Below are 22836 nucleotides of genomic sequence, written 5' to 3'. Positions count from 1 at the left end.
GAGTTTCATGTCCAGCTTATACCCACAGAAGTAAACGAGAGTAAACAAGACCATATTAGCCTCTCCTTATGGCTCTTCAGAGCTTTTCTCCCATTGGGGTGACAGTGTCTGATTGTCCACTCAGAGGTGGAATGGAAGTTCACCTTGTAGGAGGAAGTCAAGTGAGCTTTTACAAAAGCAAAATCGAACTTCTGAGGAGGACCACTGTGAACGCTGGGTATAATCAATGGGAAGTCCTACTGTGGCATCCATTAGAACTGGAATCTAACGTGGAACCAAACATACCCAAAAATGGGTACGGTCAGGCACAGAGCATGTCCGTGCATGTCTAGTTTTCAATCCCATATTGCTGTGGTATGTAAACAAAGACTCCAGAGCTGTTAGAGTAGAAGAAAGACTGTCTGCTCCCTGGTTCTGCACAATGCAGAACAATGCAACACTCTGTCTGGCCAAGAAAGGAAATTTCATAGGAAGCCAGCAGAGTTTTGACAGAGGAAAAGCGCTCCATGACTAAACTGCCACCAGAGCAAAAAACCAGCCACTGGCGTTTGCTGTGCAGACTGCAGAAGAGATCATGGTAAGAAGCTTGCACTTTTTCATGCCAGTTTTTTTTTGGTACACTCCGTGAAGAGTTTGTTCAGCACACAACAGGAAGTATTTCTTGTCAGTGAAATGAAATAGGAAAGTGTTTATTACAGTGAAAAAGAAATAGAAGTCAAGTAAAGAGATGTTTTATTCTGCCTCCATAGCGTGGCTTACCAGTGTTATACAATTATTTCTACAAAGAGACCCTAACCTACTGCAACTCCCCTCAGAAAACTCATCCCTACAAAATCAGCATGATTTTAATTTCACTTGAGCCTTTTTTGTCTGATTAAAGCTGTGATTTACTCAGTTTGACCAGTTCTAGCATAGCTCTCTACATGTGATGCTGGTAGCGTTTTACAGAGACTTAAAGGAATGGCCTGACTATGTTATTCGAGACCATGTAATCTTCGTTTACTTCTTCAATTCACAGTTGCAATTAATCTTTCTGCTGGAAGGAGCTAAAGGAGTTAACACCTTTAGGCAACAAGGGAGGTGTACTGTATGCTATGTGAAAGTCTCAGTAGAACTAAAAATAAAATGTGGACCGTTCCAGATAACTAATAAGAGATCTGAGTGCTCGTAGCCTTCTCCCCAGATATACTGTACACATTTTTATACTATTTCATATAATAATCACCAAACATTATATTACTGAGATAATTAAGAAATCAAGTGAAGTACTATACTGAATACAGGTGCGACCTTCCATCAGGAAACCGAACTCCTCCCGAGGTTACATTTCCTAAAATAATTACATTTCCTTTCCGATGTCTTCTAGATGCAGAAATACACTTCTGCTGGTTGTACGGTCCACTCTGACGCTTCCATTTAGAAACGCAATGGAAACGGCTTGGAATATAATTGCATTCATAACGATAATAAAGGTTGAATCCTCCCAAGTTTCATCTTGGGGACGGGTGGGGGTGTACTGGAAAGCGCCGAGTCGCCCTTAGAGAGAGACTGCAGGATCTGAGCCGGAAAATGACACAGGCGAGAGGAACGAGGAAGTTACACGGCAGCCTGGAGCGGAAAGGACCTTCTTCCTGCGGACGCCGCCGAGGGGCGGGCAGAGGAAAGGATGGACACAGCGTAGCTCGTCTGTCAAATCAGCAGCCCGGCACAGTTACATGAAATCGCTGAAAGCGGATGAGAGAGGCAGAGAGATATTGGTGATTTTTTTTTACTTCTCTTGCTTTACAACAGATAAAAGACCGAAACGGGCGCGAATGTGTTTGAGTTGCGACGATGGCTTCGGTGGCAGAAGTGCGTGGTCTTCAGACCGACGAGGTAACGATTACAGTACATTGTGAATTTTATGAACGCCTTCTCTGGTTCATTCTTTACTTTTAACAACTTTGTTTCTAGATAAAACGTTGTTCTTGTATTATTATTATTTTTAAAAAATCATTATGTAAGATTAATTACGTAGAGGCCGTGGCATTTTCTGGAGTATCATTTATGTAAAATAAAACCGAAGGTAGGTTATGTTGAACACGTTTTCTACAGCTGTAATTGGCTGTCAAAGGAAAGAAGGAATTTCTTCTGAGCATTTAAACATCCATAGGCCTACTCAAGTTCGTTGGCGATGGTTGTTAGAAGTATTCTTTAAGTGGGTTTACATTTTAAAACACAACGTGATTTGTTGAGAACTCGGGAAGTGGCGAATTCTCACCTCGTCTCAGTTGGCTAGCTAGTCTGTTGAGTGTTGTTCATAGTCCCTAGGTGGATAGATTAGTCCGCTTTTCGGACACTAATTGAGATCGATACAGCGGAACCGATCCTCTAGCTGGGAGTCTTTTTGTAAACACGCGTGAACAGACGTGTTTGCGGAAGCCAGCCGAGGGTCCGGGAGTCCTCAGTGTGTGTTGTGTGGGAGAGGGTGTCCTGGACTTTGCAGGCCTTCTCTGTGGAGCAGAGCCCCGAAACAGCAACTACTTGTCCGAGCTGCTGACGTCCAGGACAGAATAGCTTCCTGCGTCTTTTATCCTGAACATGTCAGAGGAAATGCAACTCTTGGCAGTATCTCTCTCTGTCTCTCAGCGTTGACAACGTGATACTGCAGGGCCCGTACTGTAACATCCGCATACTTGACTCTCAAAGGTGTGTTTAGATAGAATTAGGGCCTCCTTTTAAAGTAGTTTAATTTTATTTTCTCTTACAAACTGTCTGGCAGTTTGTTGCTTAGTCAGGGTGCAGTGTTGTGAAGGGATGTGTTTCTAAAATACCAAGTGCGTTTTGTAAAGTACTGTACAGTAGGCCACACATCATTATGAAAAATGTTTCTGTTTGGCCTATATAATTCTGGGTAGTTGAGTTTCAGATTTTGTTCAGCCCTATATTGAATAAGTTGTGAAAATAAGTTTTTGTGCCTGTATGTACTAATATCTTTAAATTGTGTAAAATCATCATTCTTCCATCTCAGAAATATTGCCAGACTATTGTACATCGTATGTTGTTTCTGACTGTTGCAGAAAAGCTGTTCAGCATCTTTTGTCTTTTCTAGAATCTATTACTGCAGTGCTCTACTCTCTGAGGTATCTAAATCCAAACTAAGCAAACTTCAGTATATCCAAAATTCGGCAGCCACAGTCCTGACTAGGTTGTGTGCAAGTGACAATACTCCTATACTGGAGTCCTTGCACTGGCTTCCTATCAGGTTTTGTGTCGACTTCAAAATCCTCATTCTCACCTGTAAGACTCTACATGGCTTGGCACCTCAGTACATGTCTGACTTATTGTCTTACTCCCCACCTTGCATTCTTCGTTCGTCTGATGCTGTTCTCCTAATTGTCCCCCAACCTGCCTACACTCTGTGGATGACAGAGCCTGCTCTTGTTATGCCACATAGCCCTGGAGTTCTACCCCCAGGGATATCTGAGAGTCACCTATTTTGCGTGCATTCAGATCCAGACTCAAAACCTTCTTCAGAATGGCTTTTTGAAATTGATGTCTGCGTCTGCTCCCAGCATCTTCTACTACATTTTCAATCCCTTGTGTTTCTTTGTGTTTATTTTATCTCCTGTCTATGATACTGTTTTCTGTTGCTTTAACTGTGTTTTTTTTTTACTCTTCCTGTTAGGCACTTTGAGAAGATACCATTAAAGGCACTATATAAATAAACTTTATTATGACTTTGGCTTTTGCACAGGAGTGTGGTCCATGTTAGCTGTAGAAACTGTATATATTCCTGCGCAGGTCCTATATATTTGTAGCTTTCCATATTGTCTTAAATTAAACTGCACGGTAAGAGTAATGAATTGCATTACTGCTAAATGCTAAATTGCATTGCTGCATCATCAGGACAATGCTTTGGAAGAGGCAGCAGTTCCTAACACTGAATAAAGGATCTATGTTCTATGCAGTGGCATATGTATCTGCAGTACATTGCCTTGAAATACAAAGCATATCTTTTAGTTGAATGTCAATATGTTGTACTGTCATTGCAGGAGGACTCCAGGATCCTTCGTGTTAAAGTTATTGCTGGAATTGGCCTTGCAAAGAAAGACATTTTGGGAGCCAGGTAAGTTTGTTTTTTTTTATTCATGAAAAAGTTGCAGGTAGCAGAAATGAGTGTCCTGAAAATGTTAAGTGGGTGGATTAAGGGGTAATTCCAGATTGATTTGTAAGTGTAAATGAATACATTTATTACACAGCTCAGAAGATTGTCATTTTTTATAGAAGAACAGCTGATTAACTGTGGTTTCATTGACTAATGAAGAAGTGGCATCTTCATGATTTTTCCTATATGGATAGAAGAAGTTAGTGTATTCCTGCTGTATGCTTCACATACGTTGTGTGTAGTTACTGTTGTATATTGGGAAACACACCAAAACATTTATTGCCAGTTTCCCCCCTGAACAAGTTTGGGGTGACCATTTCATTGACCTGAGTGTATTCATAGGTGATTTATAAGCTAATTGTTCAGAGCTGTAATTTTTGTTATATACAGTGCCTTGCGAAAGTATTCGGCCCCCTTGAACTTTTCAACCTTTTGCCACATTTCAGGCTTCAAACATAAAGATATACATTTTTTATTTTATGTGAAGAATCACCAACAAGTGGGACACAATTGTGAAGTGGAACGAAATCTATTGGATTTTTGAAACTTTTTTAACTAATAAAAAAATGAAAAGTGGGGCGTGCAAAAGTATTCGGCCCCTTTACTTTCAGTGCAGCAAACTCACTCCAGAAGTTCAGCGAGGATCTCTGAATGATCCAATGTTGTCCTAAATGACTGATGGTGATAAATAGAATCCACCTGTGTGTAATCAAGTCTCTGTATAAATGCACCTGCTCTGTGATAGTCTCAAGGTTCTGTTGAAAGCGCAGAGAGCATCATGAAGACCAAGGAACACACCAGGCAGGTCCGTAATACTGTTGTGGAGAAGTTTAAAGCCGGATTTGGATACAAAAAGATTTCCCAAGCTTCAAACATCCCAAGGAGCACTGTGCAAGCGATCATCTTGAAATGGAAGGAGTATCAGACCACTGCAAATCTACCAAGACCTGGCCGTCCCTCTAAACTTTCAGCTCAGACAAGGAGAAGACTGATCAGAGATGCAGCCAAGAGGCCCATGATCACTCTGGATGAACTGCAGAGAACTACAGCTGAGGTGGGAGAGTCTGTCCATAGGACAACAATCAGTCTTACACTGCACAAATCTGGCCTTTATGGAAGAGTGGCAAGAAGAAAGCCATTTCTCAAAGATATCCATAAAAAGTCTCGTCTAAAGTTTGCCACAAGCCACCTGGGAGACACCCCAAACATGTGGAAGAAGGTGCTCTGGTCAGATGAAACCAAAATCGAACTTTTTGGCCACAATGCAAAACGATATGTTTGGCGTAAAAGCAACACAGCTCATCACCCTCAACACACCATCCCCACTGTCAAACATGGTGGTGGCAGCATCATGGTTTGGGCCTGCTTTTCTTCAGCAGGGACAGGGAAGATGGTTAAAATTGAGGGGAAGATGGATGCAGCCAAATACAGGACCATTCTGGATGAAAACCTGTTGGAGTCTGCAAAAGACCTGAAACTGGGACGGAGATTTATCTTCCAACAAGACAATGATCCCAAACATACAGCAAAATCTACAAAGGAATGGTTCACAAATAAACGTATCCAGGTGTTTGAATGGCCAAGTCAAAGTCCAGACCTGAATCCAATCGAGAATCTGTGGAAAGAGCTGAAAACTGCTGTTCACAAACGCTCTCCATCCAACCTCACTGAGCTCGAGCTGTTTTGCAAGGAAGAATGGGCAAGAATTTCAGTCTCTCGATGTGCAAAACTGATAGAGACATACCCCAAGCGACTTGCAGCTGTAATCGCAGCAAAAGGTGGCTCTACAAAGTATTAACGCAAGGGGGCCGAATAATTTTGCACGCCCCACTTTTCATTTTTTTATTAGTTAAAAAAGTTTCAAAAATCCAATAGATTTCATTCCACTTCACAATTGTGTCCCACTTGTTGGTGATTCTTCACATAAAATAAAAAATTTATATCTTTATGTTTGAAGCCTGAAATGTGGCAAAAGGTTGAAAAGTTCAAGGGGGCCGAATACTTTCGCAAGGCACTGTAGTCCCAGACCTGTTACGGTGCAGTAACAGGGAGCAATATGGAAAGGTAATTAGGGGATCTAGACCCATAAGTATGAGGTTGTGGTTTCAAACCCCTGGCGATTATTGCTGTTGTACAGGGCACTGCATCAGAAAAAAAAGCCCAGTTGTACACAAGGAAACGCGTAAGTCTGTTTGCATAAAAGTGTCAGCTAAGTGAGTAACTGTTTACACAGCATGGTTCGTTGTCAGGAGCCAGGATTTTGTCCAACTTGCCAGTGGAGAGATTCTCTCCTGTCGAAGCCAGTGGTGTTCAATAGAATAGATCCCAATACAGTGTTGGTGATCTGAATAGTGCAGCATTTCCTTTAATTCGCTATTGAGATATTAATGGCGAAGTTGAACTGAAACAATCCAGTTAGGTTGTCATCATTACTTATATACCGTTTAAATTTTCTTTCGGTGTTCCTTTCGATGCCTGTGCAAAATAGGTTTCAGCTGTGGTTTTGTTCTGTAGAGCTGTTTAGCCATGCTCTCTCCCAGTGATCTTACGTTTGCAAAGCCATTGTTGTGTAGGCCAGCTGTGGTTTTGGTGCTGTGGCAGATGCTTTAGAAAACAAGTAACATATGAAAGTAACATATGAAAAACATTGAAAATTAGCATTCTTGATTCATTATCTGTTTATTAATTGCCCACTAAAATTCTTTAAGTCTGGGATTTAAGTCTGGGTTCCTTGTATAAAAACGTTTCTGTCCTAGGATGGTGCTAGTGCATACTTGTACACATGCACAGCTACTGTAGTGTTAAATTCTGCTTTATTGAATAGCTTGTTTTCTGGCAAGCTCATGACTTTCAAGGTGTAATTCAATGCTGCAGCACTTGAAATTCAGCTGTGCCAAGTAGATGACATTGATTTTGCAGATAGCTACACTGAAATAAGACAGATTTGACACTTAATGAGGGCTAGTGCTAAAGAAATGAGGGTTTATTCCATGGTAAGACTCACTTGCCAGTCCTCCTGAAGTGAAATTGTGCTTTGTTCATTTCTTTTAAGGGTTAACTTCAAACCTTTTCTTGCAAGATTTTAATTTTGTTAAATGTTATCAGATTCAGTTCAGTTTTATTCCTAGATGTTGGCTTATTTAGTATCTGATTCTGGGCAATTCAAGAACAAGGTAGATCACAAGCTTTGTGCTTTTCTCTGATGTGTAAACCGGTAGATATTTACAGTATTGTTCATTTTACAGGTGGTGTTTTTCTGTTGAATTTCTGACATGTACCTATTGTTTCCAGTGAAAGTATTTTTGTATTTCTAGGGTCGGAATTTATTTTTGTGTACTTTGTTGCATAGGTAGGCATTGTTGCCTTGCAACACTGGGGCCCTGGGTTCAGTTCTAAACCTGGGGTGCTATCTGTGTGGAATAGTATGTCCTCCCTGTGTTTGCATAGGTTTCCTCCCACAGTCGAAAAAACATACTGTTAGGTTAATTGGCTTCTTGGAAAGCTGGCCCTGGTGTGAGTGTATGCGTGTCAGTGTCTGTCTGTGGGTGCCCTGCAATGGACTTTTGTCCTGTCCAGGGTGTACCCCACCTTGCACCCATTGCTTGCCAGGATAGGCTCCAGCTCCCACACAACCCTGAATTTGATGAAGTAACAAGAAAATGGATAGATGTTACATGGGTTATTATATTGATCTTTGATGTACTGTATTTTCATCACTGGGTTTGAAGAAGTACAAGCGATTTATGAATGGTCATGGCCTTGGCCATTTTAATTAGACTTCTGTCCCTGGCCAGAGTGTATTTGTTTTCAGGTTTTTGTGACATTATCACTAGAGGAGAATAATCTTATGTCAGAAAAGTGTCCTTTGAAATGAACAGAACTGATCATAGACTTGTCAGCCACTGAATAGAGACAAAGTCAAAAAATTTCCACTGTGTCTTTCCCAAAGCTTAAATGTTTTCTCTGTGTTTAGGCATGATACATTTAAAGTTTGTGTAGATATTTGTGTGAGGTTTTGCATTATTCTTTTCTGTTTTTTGGCATTTTGGAGTTTTTTACCTCTCTCCCCTTCAAACACTCTAGATGTGCTATGTTTCCTTCAAGAGTCACTTTGAGCTGTCAGGTCTACTAAAAAATCTGAAACATCTATATGCCACCACACATGATGATGTAAAACGTAGTCTTACTTGCTAGGAAGTAAATTAGTTTACAAGAAATCCCTGCCAATTCATATCTCCCTGTTTAAATGAAATCAGACTCTTAACAGTCTAATTGTTACAAAGTTACAATTTAACAATTGCTGGAAAGCACATATAATAGCAGACCCACTCATTTTCTAGACTTACAATAGGGCTCCACTTTGTTTTGGGGGACCTCCTGTACAATTTGAGGACTCCCTAGGGATCCTAGAGTTCTTGCAAACATGTGGAGTGTCTGTGTGGCTGTTACTCTCTTTTGCCTTTAGATGGCGCTGTTTTCAGTGATTGTCAACGTGAAGCATCTGCTTCATAGGTTAGTATTTCTGCTGCATAGGTTAGTTAAAAAGATTCAGATGCAGCTTCTGCCTTTTTTGAACAAGTAAATATGATTTGTAATGGAGGCACAAAGCCACTCGTCATAATATTTTTTACATTTTAGTCGCAGCACAGTTTTTATTGTAAGTGTCCCTGATGTTTTGGAAATCGGCTCTGTTTTATACCAGTGGAGCACTGAAATATTGTTTTTGTTATTTGTACTAAATGAATCATGGGATCGGTCTGATATACATACAAGTTCAGGGAGAGAGATATTGCAGCCACGTGCAAGTTCATCTGCTTTGCAAGTGTTTCATTTGCATGTTATCACGAAGAATAGAGAAACCCCTGTTTTCTGGTTCCTATTTTAATGTCTCCTGAGCTCCCACACCTTCCCACATGAAAAGGCCCGAGGGGATTTTTCTTTACAGTCTCTTTTCAAAATATTAGAGATCAGGTTAAATGTATACAGTAGAGCTGTATCACAAAACTATTTTACAGTAGAAAGTCAGGTGCACATAAAATACATTGAAAATTGGGATTGCGATGTTTATTACTTTTTTATTTTCACAGTGACCCTTATACAAGAGTGTCTTTGTATGATCCAGTCAACGGTGAACTCACCAGTGTTCAGACAAAAACCATTAAAAAGGTAAGTAAATACTCCCTGCATGCCTAGGAATCTGTACAAATAAATCCTGTGAGAGAACCATGGCCTTTCAGAACAAAAACACCTCTTCTTTTCTGTTGAAGGGGATACTGAGAGTGAAATGGTTTACTTTCTCTGTGGCATGTTTTTTCCATAGATACTCTGTCTATGTAAACTGTGTAAACTCTGGAAAGGCGTGCGCCACTGATAAGACCTGCATAATATGCAGTTGGTTTTATCACTTGCCAGCGTAAAAGGGCACGTTTGTTATGATGAAACAACTCAAAAGAATACTCTTTTACTGGGAAAATGATCTTTATTCAAAACAGATATTTCTGCTTTCTATATACTTTTTCTACATACATTTTTTTCCACTGGCCGTTGTTGATCAATTGATTACAGGTCCCAACATGAAACTAAAACAAGACAGATATAATGTAAAGAGGTGTATATATAATAATATACACTGAGCATGAATGTGACAGACCAGACCTGTAACTAAAGTGGCTCTAGGAATCTGAACAAATGAAGCTCACAATGGCAATATTGTACCATGCAGCAGGCTTTATGTTAAAAAAATATACAGTTCTTTTTTGACTAGCAGATTTTAAAGCTGCCTGCCCAGATTGCTAATGAATTCCAACCCAGACTAAAACCATGAAACCCTTATATACACCCATGTAAGAGTGTGCCTTCTAAGCCCTTTACCAATCATATTAATTAATCGCCACCTGGCGAGCCTACTTACAGGGAATAAGAAGGCCTTTTAGGGTCTGTGGTGGCAGGCCAGCTGTCATTGCAGTCCCCTCCAAGTCTGGCCTGCCACAATGAGGTTGGAATAGTTGTTCAGAAGACATCTTGAAACACTCCTAAAGAATAAAAACACTATTTCTCTTGCTTTTAGACTTTACATCCAAAGTGGAACGAAGAATTCTTCTTCAGGGTAAGTAATCAGACAGCCTGCAAAGTGTGAACATAGCAGTGATGTCTCAGAGGAGCTGCACTGAAATCATGCTTTTTTTCTGAGTTTTTGCTATGTGCAGTTGTCTAAGGATGGCCTCTTTCTGTCTTTGGCACAGTGTTCAGTGTCACAGGCCTACCTTGTTGTCAGTTGTTTACAGTTCTGTGAGCTGTTTAGTTTGGGCATGTGAAAGTATTCTGTTTTCACTTTTAAAGCATAGAATGCTCAATGCTGGGTAGGAAGTCTTTTTAATAAGAGGTTACACTCTTGAGGAACTCCTTTGACCTATCTAGCCTGTATGTTTGCTAATATCTAATCATCCAGTCATTTCACTGCTATTAATAATATGACTGGGTAGCATATTTTGTATAAAAAGGTGTCTTCTGTTCTCAGTTTAAATACCCTTCCACATAGTTTCCATTTGCATCCTCTGGTTCATGTTTCACTGCTGATTCTGAAGTCCACTGCAGCAAGATGAGAAAAAATGATCTTGGAAAAAGAAATCTTTACACATTCCATTCTGAAAAAAATAAGGAAATTATTTTTCTTTGATTTCCTTTACAGTGGATTAAAACATAAGAAAGGTTCGATGGGCCAAATGGTCTTATCTCATTTGGAACCAGTCTGGTAGTTAGCTTACTGATGCAAAGGCTCTCATCCTGTCTTTTCTTGAAAGAAGCCAGTGTATCAGCCCTTGTGACACAGTTGTGTAGCTACTTCCAGACTCCCACAACCCTGGTAGAAAGTATGGAATGCTGCACAATGCAATCCCCTTTTTGTATTCTCCTTGGTACTGTCTTTGCTGCAAGTAGTGTAATACTGCCAGCAATTTAATATATCATTTAATATATCATTTCATTGGTTTTTGTCCTTTTCATAAAATATTACTCTGCACCATGTAAAATGTATTCTTTTTGTGTGAAATGGTGAGAGGCTTGCTTATTTATTATTGACACTGCGATCAAAGTGCTGTGTTGCTTTGTTTGTCACTGACTGGACCAGTCTTATCCCGGGGTCTGAGTCTTGTTTTTGTCACATAAGACTGCAGGCGATGATGCACATTAAAAAACATTTACAGATCTTTTCCTGCCAGCTAGAGATTTAATAAAACTGTCTGAAAGCACCTGCTGTGTAAAACATTATATGATTACATTCTAAAGACGGACTCCGTTACACAAGCCAGGCTAAAAGCAGGGTTTGTAGGCCAAGCAATGTGGAGCAAAATGTGCATTCCTTTGGCTTGCAGTTAGTCGCAGATGGATACAGCAGGATTTTCAAAATGAAGTCTGTAAATGTTTTTAATAATTCGTACTGACGTTGTAGATATCTTGTTTCTACTTAAAAAATGAGCATGCCTCATCTTCCACGTTATCGGGGGAAGATGTATACATTCCACATCCAAAACCTCAGTAATTTCTCAAGTAAATACAAAAAATTGTATAAATTTGTGTAATTATTAAATTTATGTAAAACCATAAATTGGTTTAGGACAGAATCAGGGAATTAAAATGAAGTCATATTTACAGCAGTCATATTGGAATTCTAATGCAAGTGGAGCACACTTGTTACAGATATAGATTAGACGTCTAATAACTTTCAGAATTAATGAAAACCGATTCTGTTAATCGAAACATGAAACATGTCACAGCGTTCTTCACCTGACTGAAACAATGCATCATATGGAGAACCACAGCGTTAGTCTTTTTGTTGTAGCTGTGGTTGTTGAAATATATTTCTTTTGCAACCATCAGAAATAAAAAGAGGAACAGAAAACCACATTTGCTGAATACAGTCTTGCAATTTTAAAGTTAGCTTGTCAAGATGTTAAGAGTTTATGCTGTCAGTTGAATCCCCTGTAACATGTATCCCCTGTAAGTTCCAGGCATTCTGCAATCGTCTGCTTACAAGCATGCTTGTTTGAAGAAGAACACACCTTCCTGTGGAAAGGGTTAGACTAGGGTCTCACACTCGATGCTTGGAGGGTCTGGTGTCTTCTGCTTTTTGTTTTGCTCCTGTTCTCAGTTATATATTTGGTCTAATTACTTAATTAGCTTCATTATTGTAATACCTCTATCCAGGCTCTGGTGTGGTTTGTAAGTGTACTTTTATTGAACTTAATGTCTTGTGTAACCAGCCCTAAATGACCTTAAAAATCCTATATATGATTTAATTTAGAAAATAATTAGGCTAATTGTTCAATTAACTACTCACTTTAGAACAAAAACCCTCCAGGAGCTGAGTTTGAGACTCATGGGTTAATGTAGTGTGGTTCAGTGGTTCTCAACCCTTTTCCTGGAGGAACACTTTCTGCCGTTTTTCATTCGGCTGAGCTCTAAATCACCAGTTTTAATTGATTTGTTTGATTGTTGAGATTTAACGATGTTTCTTCGGTCAATTCAGAGACTCAAAACACACCCTGCTACATGGCTGCTGCCATTCCCTGCAACATCAGCGCACAGAACTTCACATACTCTCAACTTGCTTGATATTATTTCTGATTAAACAGAAGAGACGTTGATCAATTTATGAACAGACACGGGTGGGTGTGACACTACTGCGACGAATATATTTCCAGAGGTCCGATTGGTTCCATTTCATGCAGTTCTGAAACTCAGCAGTTGGTACAGGGTTAATACCAATTACAAATCTCATTTGACCTATTAAGAGCTGAGAGCAAACGGAAAACTGAAATCAATGAGCCTGTGATTAAGAACCCAGCTGGAGCACAAACTAGAAGACGCAGTGTTCCTCCAGGACTAGGGCTGGGCACCACCGCTGTGGCGCAGTCTTTTTTCCACTAATGTGAAAAATGAAGCCCATTTCCGTTAAAAAGCTTTTGGAAATGTAATATTATAGCTTGTGTGGTTTAAATCTCTCGCCATCTTCCCTCTGCTTTTATGGGCTTTCTATATTTTAAAACATTTGTGGAATTGTATTTTTCAGCTTTTTTAAAAAAGGAGATTTGATAAGAGTTCTTGAAATGGGGTGGTGGGTTACGGTCCTGTGATTGCTGCTGCTTTCGACATTGAAAGTTATCGCAATCGTCTTTGCAAGCAAGGGCAGCTCCCTGAGTATTAACATGTGGAAGAGATCATTTCCTTGCTTGTTTTCACTGCCTTCTGATTAATAAATGCGATAATAAAATGAAAAAAAGTATTGTTGGTGTCAATGAGAGTCTTGCTGGGCTCATTATGAAGTGAAAAATATATATGTCATGTTCTCAGTTCTACTTTACACATACACAGTAATGTATATGGAGTGGAGATAGGATGTTTCCTGAGGCATGATTTGGACTCCATTCAAAAGAAATTCACCCAGGACTTGCTGAAGGATATGTAGGTTGGATCTGAGGCTAGTTGGACTTCACAATCTAAAATATTTTAGGGACTGGCGTAGAGTTTCATGTGTTGTTGGATGTATTTACAGTGTTCTCTGGACATGCTGAAATTAGTCTGCACGTTAGCCAGATAGTTTTATAATGATTGCCATGTGAAAGGATGTGGTGTCTAGGCACCACATGGATGTTTGAAGAGTATTAATCGGTGTTCGGGCAAATAGGATTAAGCTGGTGAGAGGAGCTCTTGGAGAGTCTTTGCCTGCAGTGATCTGTATTAGGACTCCTGCTCATTAACACCGTTTAAGGGGGATTCTGGTGTAGAGGCGTTCAGTCATAATCCCACAGATGGTAGCTTCGCACCATTGGCTTCTCGGCCAAACACAGACACCAAATGTCTGAACCTGCAGTTCCTCTCATTCTCATTCTGGTATGTACAGTGTCTAAGATCTAGATTCTGATGAGATACTGTTGAAATTCAATTTGACAAAAGACAGAATATGTATAATATGATTAGTATACACTGAAGAACTTGCAAAGGAAATTCTAAAAAGACATCAATGAAATTAAAGATATTAGGGCATTCACTTGTCACACGACATTTATTTTAGACATTTAGATTATTTTTGCAGGTAGAAAGAGACAGTACAAATGTAAGATTGGATGTGTTAAAGTTATGAAAAAGACTAAAGTGTTCATGCTGATAGATCATTCAAATCTTTAGACTTTTCTAGATCTCGAAAAAAATCATATCACAAGAATATATACTTAAATCTGAAGTTAAAATTGTACAATACACTAATAAGACTGCATTTGTATTATTGTGTACAGTTTTGGTTACTCTTGAATCAATAAAGAAATGTTCTGCATGGACAAAGAAAAAAAGGCGAAGAAGTAATGTCGAACACTGAAGATTCTAGCATTCAAAATTCTTGAAGGCCCTAACACAGTTTTCATAAAAAAAACTCAGCGAACGTCCTCAGAACTGGAAGCTAAACACAAACCAGAAGGTACAAGTGTAAACTGTATTTAAAACTGAAAACAGGAGGCCTTTCTTTATACAAAGGGTTGTTGGGGTCTGCAACGTACTATCCAGCCATGCATGGCTGGTTGAAGTCGGTACTCTGGCTTCTTTCAAGAAATGCTGAATGAGATCATCGAACCGGTTATAGCTTCAAAATGGTGTTGTCTATCCCGTAACCCCTTTTATTTTCTTATAGTTACTTATTATTAGCTTTACAACAAGATAAACATCTGTTTATTTTTCCCTTCCTTTTGGGTAAGAGAAACACTAAAATGCACAGCAAGCTGCTGATAAAAGGAGTGTGATCTCTTTAAACTTTTAATAATGGTAGTATAACTGTAAGAGATTAACAGGTGTGAAATTCAACATTTTTATGTCCCCATTAAGCAGTCAGCTATTTTGGTGTGCTTGTTAGATTCAGATTTGCATCTGGTCAAAGGTTTAGGGTTACGCATTAAATCCTGCAGTTTTAAAGACATGAAATAATGCCAGTGTGGTAATTATAGATTTAGCTGCCTGAGAGCTACTCTGTGTCTTGTAGTGTCAGTGAAGAGGAGTGAGCAGGACTCTTGATTCCTAACTGGAAGGCTGTGGGTCCAAATCCTAGCCGGGGCACTGCTGTTGTACCCTTGAGCGAGGTCCTAGCTTCAGTAAAATTCCAACTGTGTACAAATGTACACGGCTTTGAATAAAAGTGTCAGCCAAGTAAATTCAATTATTCAAAATACTTCCATTTCTTGGCCAGCAGCCATATCACCCTGCAGCTCTCAACTGGCTACCCACTGAAGCTAAGCAGGGTTGAGCCTGGTCAGTACCTGGAGGGAGACCTCCTGGGAAGCTATGGTTGCTGCTGGAAGTGGTGTTAGTGGGACCAGCGGGGGACACCCACCCTGTGGTCTGTGTGAGTCCTCATGCCCCGGTATAGTAGTGGGGACACTATACTGTAGTGGGTGCTGTCTTTCGGATGAGATGTTAAACCGAGGTCCTGACTCTGTGGTCATTAAAGATCCCTGGGCATTTCCCGATAAGAGTAGGGGGTTATCCAGGTGTCCAGGCCTAATTTCCCCCATCGGCCTTTACCGTGGTCTCCAAATTGTCCCCATGTATGATTGGCTTGCGCTTGCCCTGCGATGGACTGGCGTCCCGTCCAGGGTGCACCCTGCCTTGCGCTCGTTGCCTGCCAGGCAGGCTCCGGCTTTCTGCAACACCGTATGCTATAAAGTGGTTCGGCAAATGTTATGACATGACTTCCATTTGCTCAGTGCACAGTAGCTGTTAGCAGTGAAAAAAAACGAATCACCAAGTTGAGAAATTATCAAAATTTAGTGGCCAAACTTTTTTCTGGATTGGAGGTCTGTGCGAAAGTAAGAGAAAGAGGAGCCATACCTCGTGGTGGACAGAGAAAGTAACATGAACATCAACACGTTGAGCTGCTTGTAAACTCCTTATTTACTCTTTAATCAGTGTAAAGCCAACTTCAGGGTCTTTTTTCCCCCCACATCCTGAATAATGATATAATTCCACAATAGCCACCTGACAGGCTTCAGCCTTTCTTCAGGCAGAACACTGTTTACATTTGTGGACTTTTGGGATGCATTTGTCCTGTTTTTGGGTACTGAATGGATTGAAATGGTCTCCCACCTTTCCAGTGTTTACAGATAAATGCACTGGTTTGGAAATGAACTTGAACGGTTTCTTTTGATTTGTTTGTTGTCAGATAAATGTTTAAATTGTCCACCAAAGGGGTGTAGGCCTAATATTTCATTACAGTGCTGTCTTTCTTTCTGCCAGGGTATTATTTATTTTCACATGCGTCTAGACAAAGTCTAGACAAAATTACATGAAATGCTAATGTTTTTTTTAGAATTTTGCATAGTGTCCACTACAAATCAGGAATTCTGATAATAGAATATCTTAGAGAGAAAGGAAAATGTGAAGTGGATGAGTACATGTTACTCTCTGTGTGTATAAGACAAAAACGGTAGCAAATGAACATAGAGTATGTCTCTCTTTATTGTGTTATTGTCTACCTGATATTTTTTTGAAATGTGTTAAATTCTACTTTATGTGAACAACAGTAAAGATATGATTCAGTACAGGTGGCACAAAGGCATTGTGGTTAGCATTCCTACCTCGCAGTGCTGGGCCCTGGGTTCAGTTCCGGACCTGGGGTGCTGTCTGCCTTGAATTTGTATGTTCTCCCTGTGTTCATGTGAGTTTTCTCCAAGTGCTCGGGTTTCCTCCCACAGTGCAAAGACACAATTGGCCCTGGTGCGAGTGCGAGTGTGCCATGTGATTCCTTGCTGGGATAGGCCTGCAGCCCTGAATTGGATGAACTGGTTTGAAAATGGATGGCTGATTAAATACATACATTTGCTATTCACTACTTGTGTACAGCATGTAAATACCAATCTCTTTCTTTCAGGTTCATCCCCGAAAGCACCGCTTGCTCTTTGAAGTGTTTGATGAAAACCGTTTGGTAAGTTTATTGTAAACATAGTCATGTTTTGCATTCACAAAGCTCATTATAACTCTTCATTTTTTATATATTTGTATTCATGAATTTGTTGCTGTGACTGCGGATAGAAAATTGTGTCGTTCTTCCTGCATTTTATTTTTGTTAGGAGTAATTTGAGAATAATTACACATGCTGGACTTTTCAGAAAAACTGACACCTTTCACACATTAGAGTGCTATGCAACTAATTAGATAATCTGTCTGGATAATTGACTGTAGTTATCGTATCATCTTTTTTAATGTGAAAAATCATTTAGTAATACTATCAGATTTCTAAGCCAATAACTACGTAGTGGAGTGTGCTAATGCTGTGAACGTTTTTAGCTTTTCATATCCTTCATTACAAAAATATTTCAGGATTTTGAGTATGCTAAAAATAACATTTTCTTTGACTCGGTGTAATTCTCAGGCTTGATTTTACAACAAGGGTGTGTTTTTGTAATATCTAGAAGCAGTTTCGAATACTAAGTTTTGGATAAATGTCTCTTTGTATATAGTAGCATGGAGTTCTCATGGGTTGTGAATTAATCAAAACCTAAATGAAAAATATAAGGTTTAGAAGTATATCTTTTTTTTATCTTGTGAACCCATGGGCTATGCCTAAAAATATCTCAGCTATTTGGTGTGTTAACTTGCGATGAATGAGCCAGTATACCTTTTATTGCATTTTATTGCTACAAAATGCAGGTAAGGGAAATGGAATATGCTCGGGGGTGTTATTAAAAGTGTAAATGAATGTGTTGTCAGCACATTAAAAGCAGTAAAGTATGAACATGAAATGTTTTTTTTTAATGTTACTGGCCACTGTACTAAATTACCATAAAGGTTAAATAAACTCCCACATAGGAAGATGGCGTTCTGTTTCTTATTAGCTAAGGAACCTTTCTCACTAAGAGTTGATAATACTGTTCTTTTTTATTCCTCTTTGTCAGTCCTATTGTTTAATATGGCAAGAAACTTTTTTGCAAATATGCAAGGAAAAAATCTGTAAGGGGAATATACATGATTTAATTCACAAATGCTCTGCAGCCTTGAATAATGAACAGATGTTGAAAGTGTATGTGGAGGAAAAATTTATAGATGGAGTTTGGGTCTCCTCAGACGTTACTAGTGTGTTTGGACACCCCAGATTTAAAGAAAGTTGTATAGGCTGTGAATTGGAACCATTCTCAAGAGGAAAAACCAAGTGGTGGTTGACATGTCTGGTGAGAACATGGCCAGCTCTTCAGTTTCCCAGCTCCAACATTTGGCGTCGGCTTTGATAAATACTTAAAGTGGGCAGGTGGTTTGCCAGTTGTGGAATGACGGATATTTAAGAACCCCCTACTGAGAATCTTCCAGGGCTCACCGCATAATAGGGGGGTGAGCAGTCTTGACGTTGCCTTTAAGTGAAATGGCTTAGGATGATCAAATAGGGTTCCGTTATGGGATATTTCCATCGGCTGAGTCTTTCAGAGGTGCTAATGGGTACATCAGTGTTGAGTACTGTGTCAATTTGTGTCAGGAAGTGTTGCTTCCTCTCTGTAGGGTTTAAATATGATTCCCAGTTATGTAACTCAGACAAAAGAAATATAAGGATATACAGTAGCATGAGTAGATAGACAGTAGAAAGGGTCTCAGATATCAGTAGATGTGGTGAATTTTTTCCTAAGATATTCTGTAAAAATAATAAATTCTTTTAAGGTTTTGAATATTCACCTTCATACTGAAAACTTTATTTAGTTTTATGTTGGGCTTTATTAGGGCAGTGAAATGGATGATTTTCAGCAAAACAAGTTTCATAGCTGGGGTAACTCATTGGAGAATGCTTAGTGTAAACATTGCTGCTTCCAGTGCTTTATCTGTTCATCAAAGGGCTTCACAGGAAAACACATCATTTTACAAGCGTAGTTCGTTTGCAGTTAGTAATAACTACCAGTAGCTTCCTGCATATTTGCACAATCCCAGTGGTTTCCTAGTATGGATAGTATTTGGGAATTCAATCCTTGGTTTGATACTGAATTATGCTGGACCTCATTCTTCCTGATTTCCTGTAATTCTATCCCAACGGGTAAAAATATTAGTGGTGTTACGGCGCAGCAAAGAAACTTCAGACACATTGCTGCTTAAAGCAGTTCTAAAGGCTCGGCTGGCCTGGAGCAGAAGAGAGAAGTACTGTGGCGCTTGAATGTGAAATGCTAGAAGATTGTTTTTTTTGGGCTGGATTCGTTCGTGCAAATTGGAGAAGGTATAATTGAAGCGAGGTTTTGGCTTGGGTTCAGTACAGCAGCTGAGCTCTGCCTTTAAAGTTGCTACAATGCGGTTCTCTGTGACTGAATGTACCTTGGCTCCTTAAAGATACAGACCATTAGGATTTGTGCAGTCTCAGGAGCTATTCGTTTGGTTGTGCTTACACTTCAGAGTTCATCTGACCTCCCTGGCTAATAACTTCAGTACAGCCACGAGAGGAATGTAAGTTGTCACTGGAGCTATTTCGGCTATGTACAGCTACTAATGATTGTAATCACAGAACAGGATCCTAAGCAGTTGCTTTGCTTCTTTTCAAGTGGGTTTTGCTATGCCTTCCACTCGCTTACAGGATTAGAAAGTAAGACAAATGGCACAGCGGCTTCGCTTGCATTTTGCAACCAGAAGGAGCAACACTGACCCTTTATCGGAGACCTGCAGCAATGGCGTGGAGAAAAACTTCAGCGTGTCCTCTCAGAGGCCTTCAGAGAGCACAGGGCAGAGTTCGATTCAAATGAAGGTAACTCCAGGGCAGTTGGCTTTGCCTCCCTTGTCACCAGAGTTTGGAAATTTACAGCGCTGCTCATCTGTCTTTATACCAAAGGTAAACAACAGCAAAAAGAGCACTTCTTTGCAAATTTCCCTGCAGCCTCGGAAACTGAACGGAGAGCTGGAAAGTTGCATCAGCCCTGCGGTTGTTCATGATGGCTGTTTTATTCGTGCTTCAGGTGATGGAAGAACTTGTTCGAACAGCAAACTTGTCAGCGATAACACAGGTGCTATTCCTCACTATCCCACTGCTGATCATGCTTCCTGTAATGAAGGTGAGTTTGGATCTTGTCTGACTGGTACCAGGAATGAAGGCGCCTCTTTTAGCTCTGGCGCAAATGAAAGCAGCACAAGCAGTGGGGATTCTGCGTCATGTGCGAGCCCAAGCATTGATGGAGGTTCCTGCAGCAGCAGCACAACTAGCGATGCAGGGTACTGCAGTGGTAGCAGTACATTTTTCGAACCTGACATCCCTGAACGCCCAGCAGGGCCTGAAAGGACTTTCACGAGACGAAAGGCCAAGGTACCGCTGAGGCGCTGCTCCTCCTTAGTCATTTTCCCACGGAGCCCCTGTAACACGCCGCCAGCCTCTCCAGTTAGCCCTGGGCCTGCACCGATGCGTGGTCCATACCAAACCTCTCACCAGTTCTCACTGACTGCCGGCGAGTCTGCACAAGAGGACGATCAGATTGCATCCAAAGGCTCCATCGCAACAGCGCTCAGTGGCTTGCGGTTGTCTAAAAGCAGCTGTCCCACTGTGGAACTCAGGGACATAAGGCCACTGCATCTCAACACACCAGTGCCAGATAAACCCAGGGAAACTGACATTGGTCAGGACTGTACAGCTGTTTGTGACCGATCAGAACAACACGCGAGCATTTTGTTGCATTTCTCTCGGCAACGGGCAGTTGCCCAGGGGAGTGAGAGGACAATGACACAGGGGCAGCACAGTTCTGAGCAAGCTGTTCAAGGGCCGGGACTCGAAACTGAACCACTGTGCCGCCACATTAAACTCGTCCGAAGCACATCGGCGTATCTCCCCTTGCAGAGGAGTCCTGATTACCAAGTTGGCTTTAGGGCAGAAGACAAAAAGGAAGGAAACCAAGGTCGTCATCATGCTCTGCAGAGGAGCCTTTCCCTTGAAGTGCCATATCAACATATTTCATGCCATGTTTCCAATCCCAGGAGACATAATTCGAAGACGGGACCCCCTCATGTACACATTCATTTGTCTCCTGGGGCTGAAGGAAGGGTCTGTGGTTCCCTGAAGGAAATAAACAGAAACTCAAAGGCTGACAATGTTACAGGCAGCCCTGGCAAAAGGGACAAGGTAAGCTGCTTTGTTCATGTTCCTGGTCTGTACAGAAGAGTAAAAAGGTCTCGAGGTTCAGTTCCCTTTGTCACGAGACAAAGTTTACATTGAATCTTTCAGCACAGTCTGGTATCATAAATGGGAAGATGTCTTTGTGAAACAGTTGCCCGTAAAACTGTTTGCCCAGCTGTGTAAATGGGTACCAGTGTAAGGTGGTGTAGGAAAAAAACATAAACCGAAAAATAAATACACATTATAGTTTCAGAATAGTATTAAACAGCTCTTCCCTTTTAGCTAACATTCATGCAGCAAATACAGTAGAGTGCCTGCCGTGCACCGATTATGTGCACCAGAGTTTTGCTGATCACTCGTGAGGAGAAAACTGAGAACAACAGATGCTTACAAGATGGTGAGGAAACTGTTGATAAAGGTTTATGGTGATTGAGTCCATCTTTTGGTTCTGCCACAATGTCAGTGTTAATGTGTCACTTAGACTTGGAAAAGGAACATTTCATTCTTAGTTGCTGCAGTTTAAAAACCGCATCCCCTAAAAATTCACGAAACCTGCTGAAGTGATAGGAGAACAAGTTGGTAACTTTTGTACTGTGCTCTTACCTCGGTTGCTGTTTGCAGTTCTGCATTTGATTTCATTGTAAGAACAAAGACTGCCAGCTAACTCTGCAATACACAGACCGTCTGTGAGCTACCTTCAGGCGTGTGTCAGTGGCGTATCGGAATGAGTCTCCTCTCTCTTCGGGAACAGAAACCTTAGCCACTTTTTATGTCTGTGATTAACCTCTTGTATTGCAGTTTGCAAAGAATTTGGTTAATAAATGACAAAACACTTGAGTTGCCTTTTGTAAAAGCAGCAGGATAGAGTAGGAGCTGTAGCTCAGTTTTAATGTTGATGCAGTTAGGCTATACACAGGTGCTGCAAACATAGTTGATGTAAATAAATATAAAACTAGTACACACTTGTTAGAATACTTATTTTTTAATGGTGATGTTTTGGGTCTTTAAATTAGTTATAAACCCTTCTACAGTGTTCCTCCTAAAGTAAAGCAATAAATTAAAAGGAGTAAGTCTTTAGCCAGTGGGAATGCAAGGACCATTTCTCCAGCTAAACGTCACAATGCGAAACATACAGTAGGTCCTGTATTGTAGAATAGATACTCAGGCGCTTTAGTGCAGTTTTATCAAGGAATAGATTTATATTCCTTTATTATGCAGATTTGAAATATGAGCATTTGCATAGTTACAATCAGCTTCTATGAGCATTGGATATTTGAGGCCAGTACCTGTTGGTTAAATAGCTGTGAAAGTAATTTTACCTCCTCTAGAACATTAAACAATACCAATGTGGACAAACATTTGATGGGAGTTGAAAGTTCAGCTTTATTAATTTTCATGAAGGATGCTAAATACTTAAATCAACCCCTCCTGATCCTGTTTTGGAAATGAAGTAACTAATGTGAACACAGATGGCTTTCCTTTATTATTCTGTTAACACTTTTTGCGTGCACACTTCATATATTTATTCTAATTATAGCTGTGAAAAGAGACCCCGCCTATAAATAAACAGCCTCAAAAGTATGTCTGTTGA

The 22836-nt window shown here is 40.3% G+C and overlaps 1 protein-coding gene across 1 annotated transcript in view; it reads left to right on the top strand.

The window, feature by feature from the left end:
- The first annotated feature begins 373 nt into the window (after positions 1-373).
- Positions 374-22836, top strand: part of nedd4a (NEDD4 E3 ubiquitin protein ligase a) — a 49184-nt gene continuing 26721 nt past the window's right edge. Inside the window, exons 1-5 of the mRNA XM_088920630.1 lie at positions 374-1875; positions 4035-4108; positions 9235-9313; positions 10215-10253; positions 17055-17108. Coding sequence (XP_088776756.1) covers positions 1834-1875; positions 4035-4108; positions 9235-9313; positions 10215-10253; positions 17055-17108 — 288 coding nt within the window. The 5' untranslated portion in view covers positions 374-1833. The remainder of the gene's footprint in view (positions 1876-4034; positions 4109-9234; positions 9314-10214; positions 10254-17054; positions 17109-22836) is intronic.

The sequence above is a fragment of the Atractosteus spatula genome, chromosome 7, assembly GCF_055471065.1.
Source record: "Atractosteus spatula isolate fAtrSpa1 chromosome 7, fAtrSpa1.hap1, whole genome shotgun sequence".
Taxonomy (NCBI): Eukaryota; Metazoa; Chordata; class Actinopteri; order Semionotiformes; family Lepisosteidae; genus Atractosteus; species Atractosteus spatula.
The sequence above is the reverse complement of the archived record's forward strand: the minus strand, read 5'-3'. Positions and strand labels throughout refer to the sequence as shown.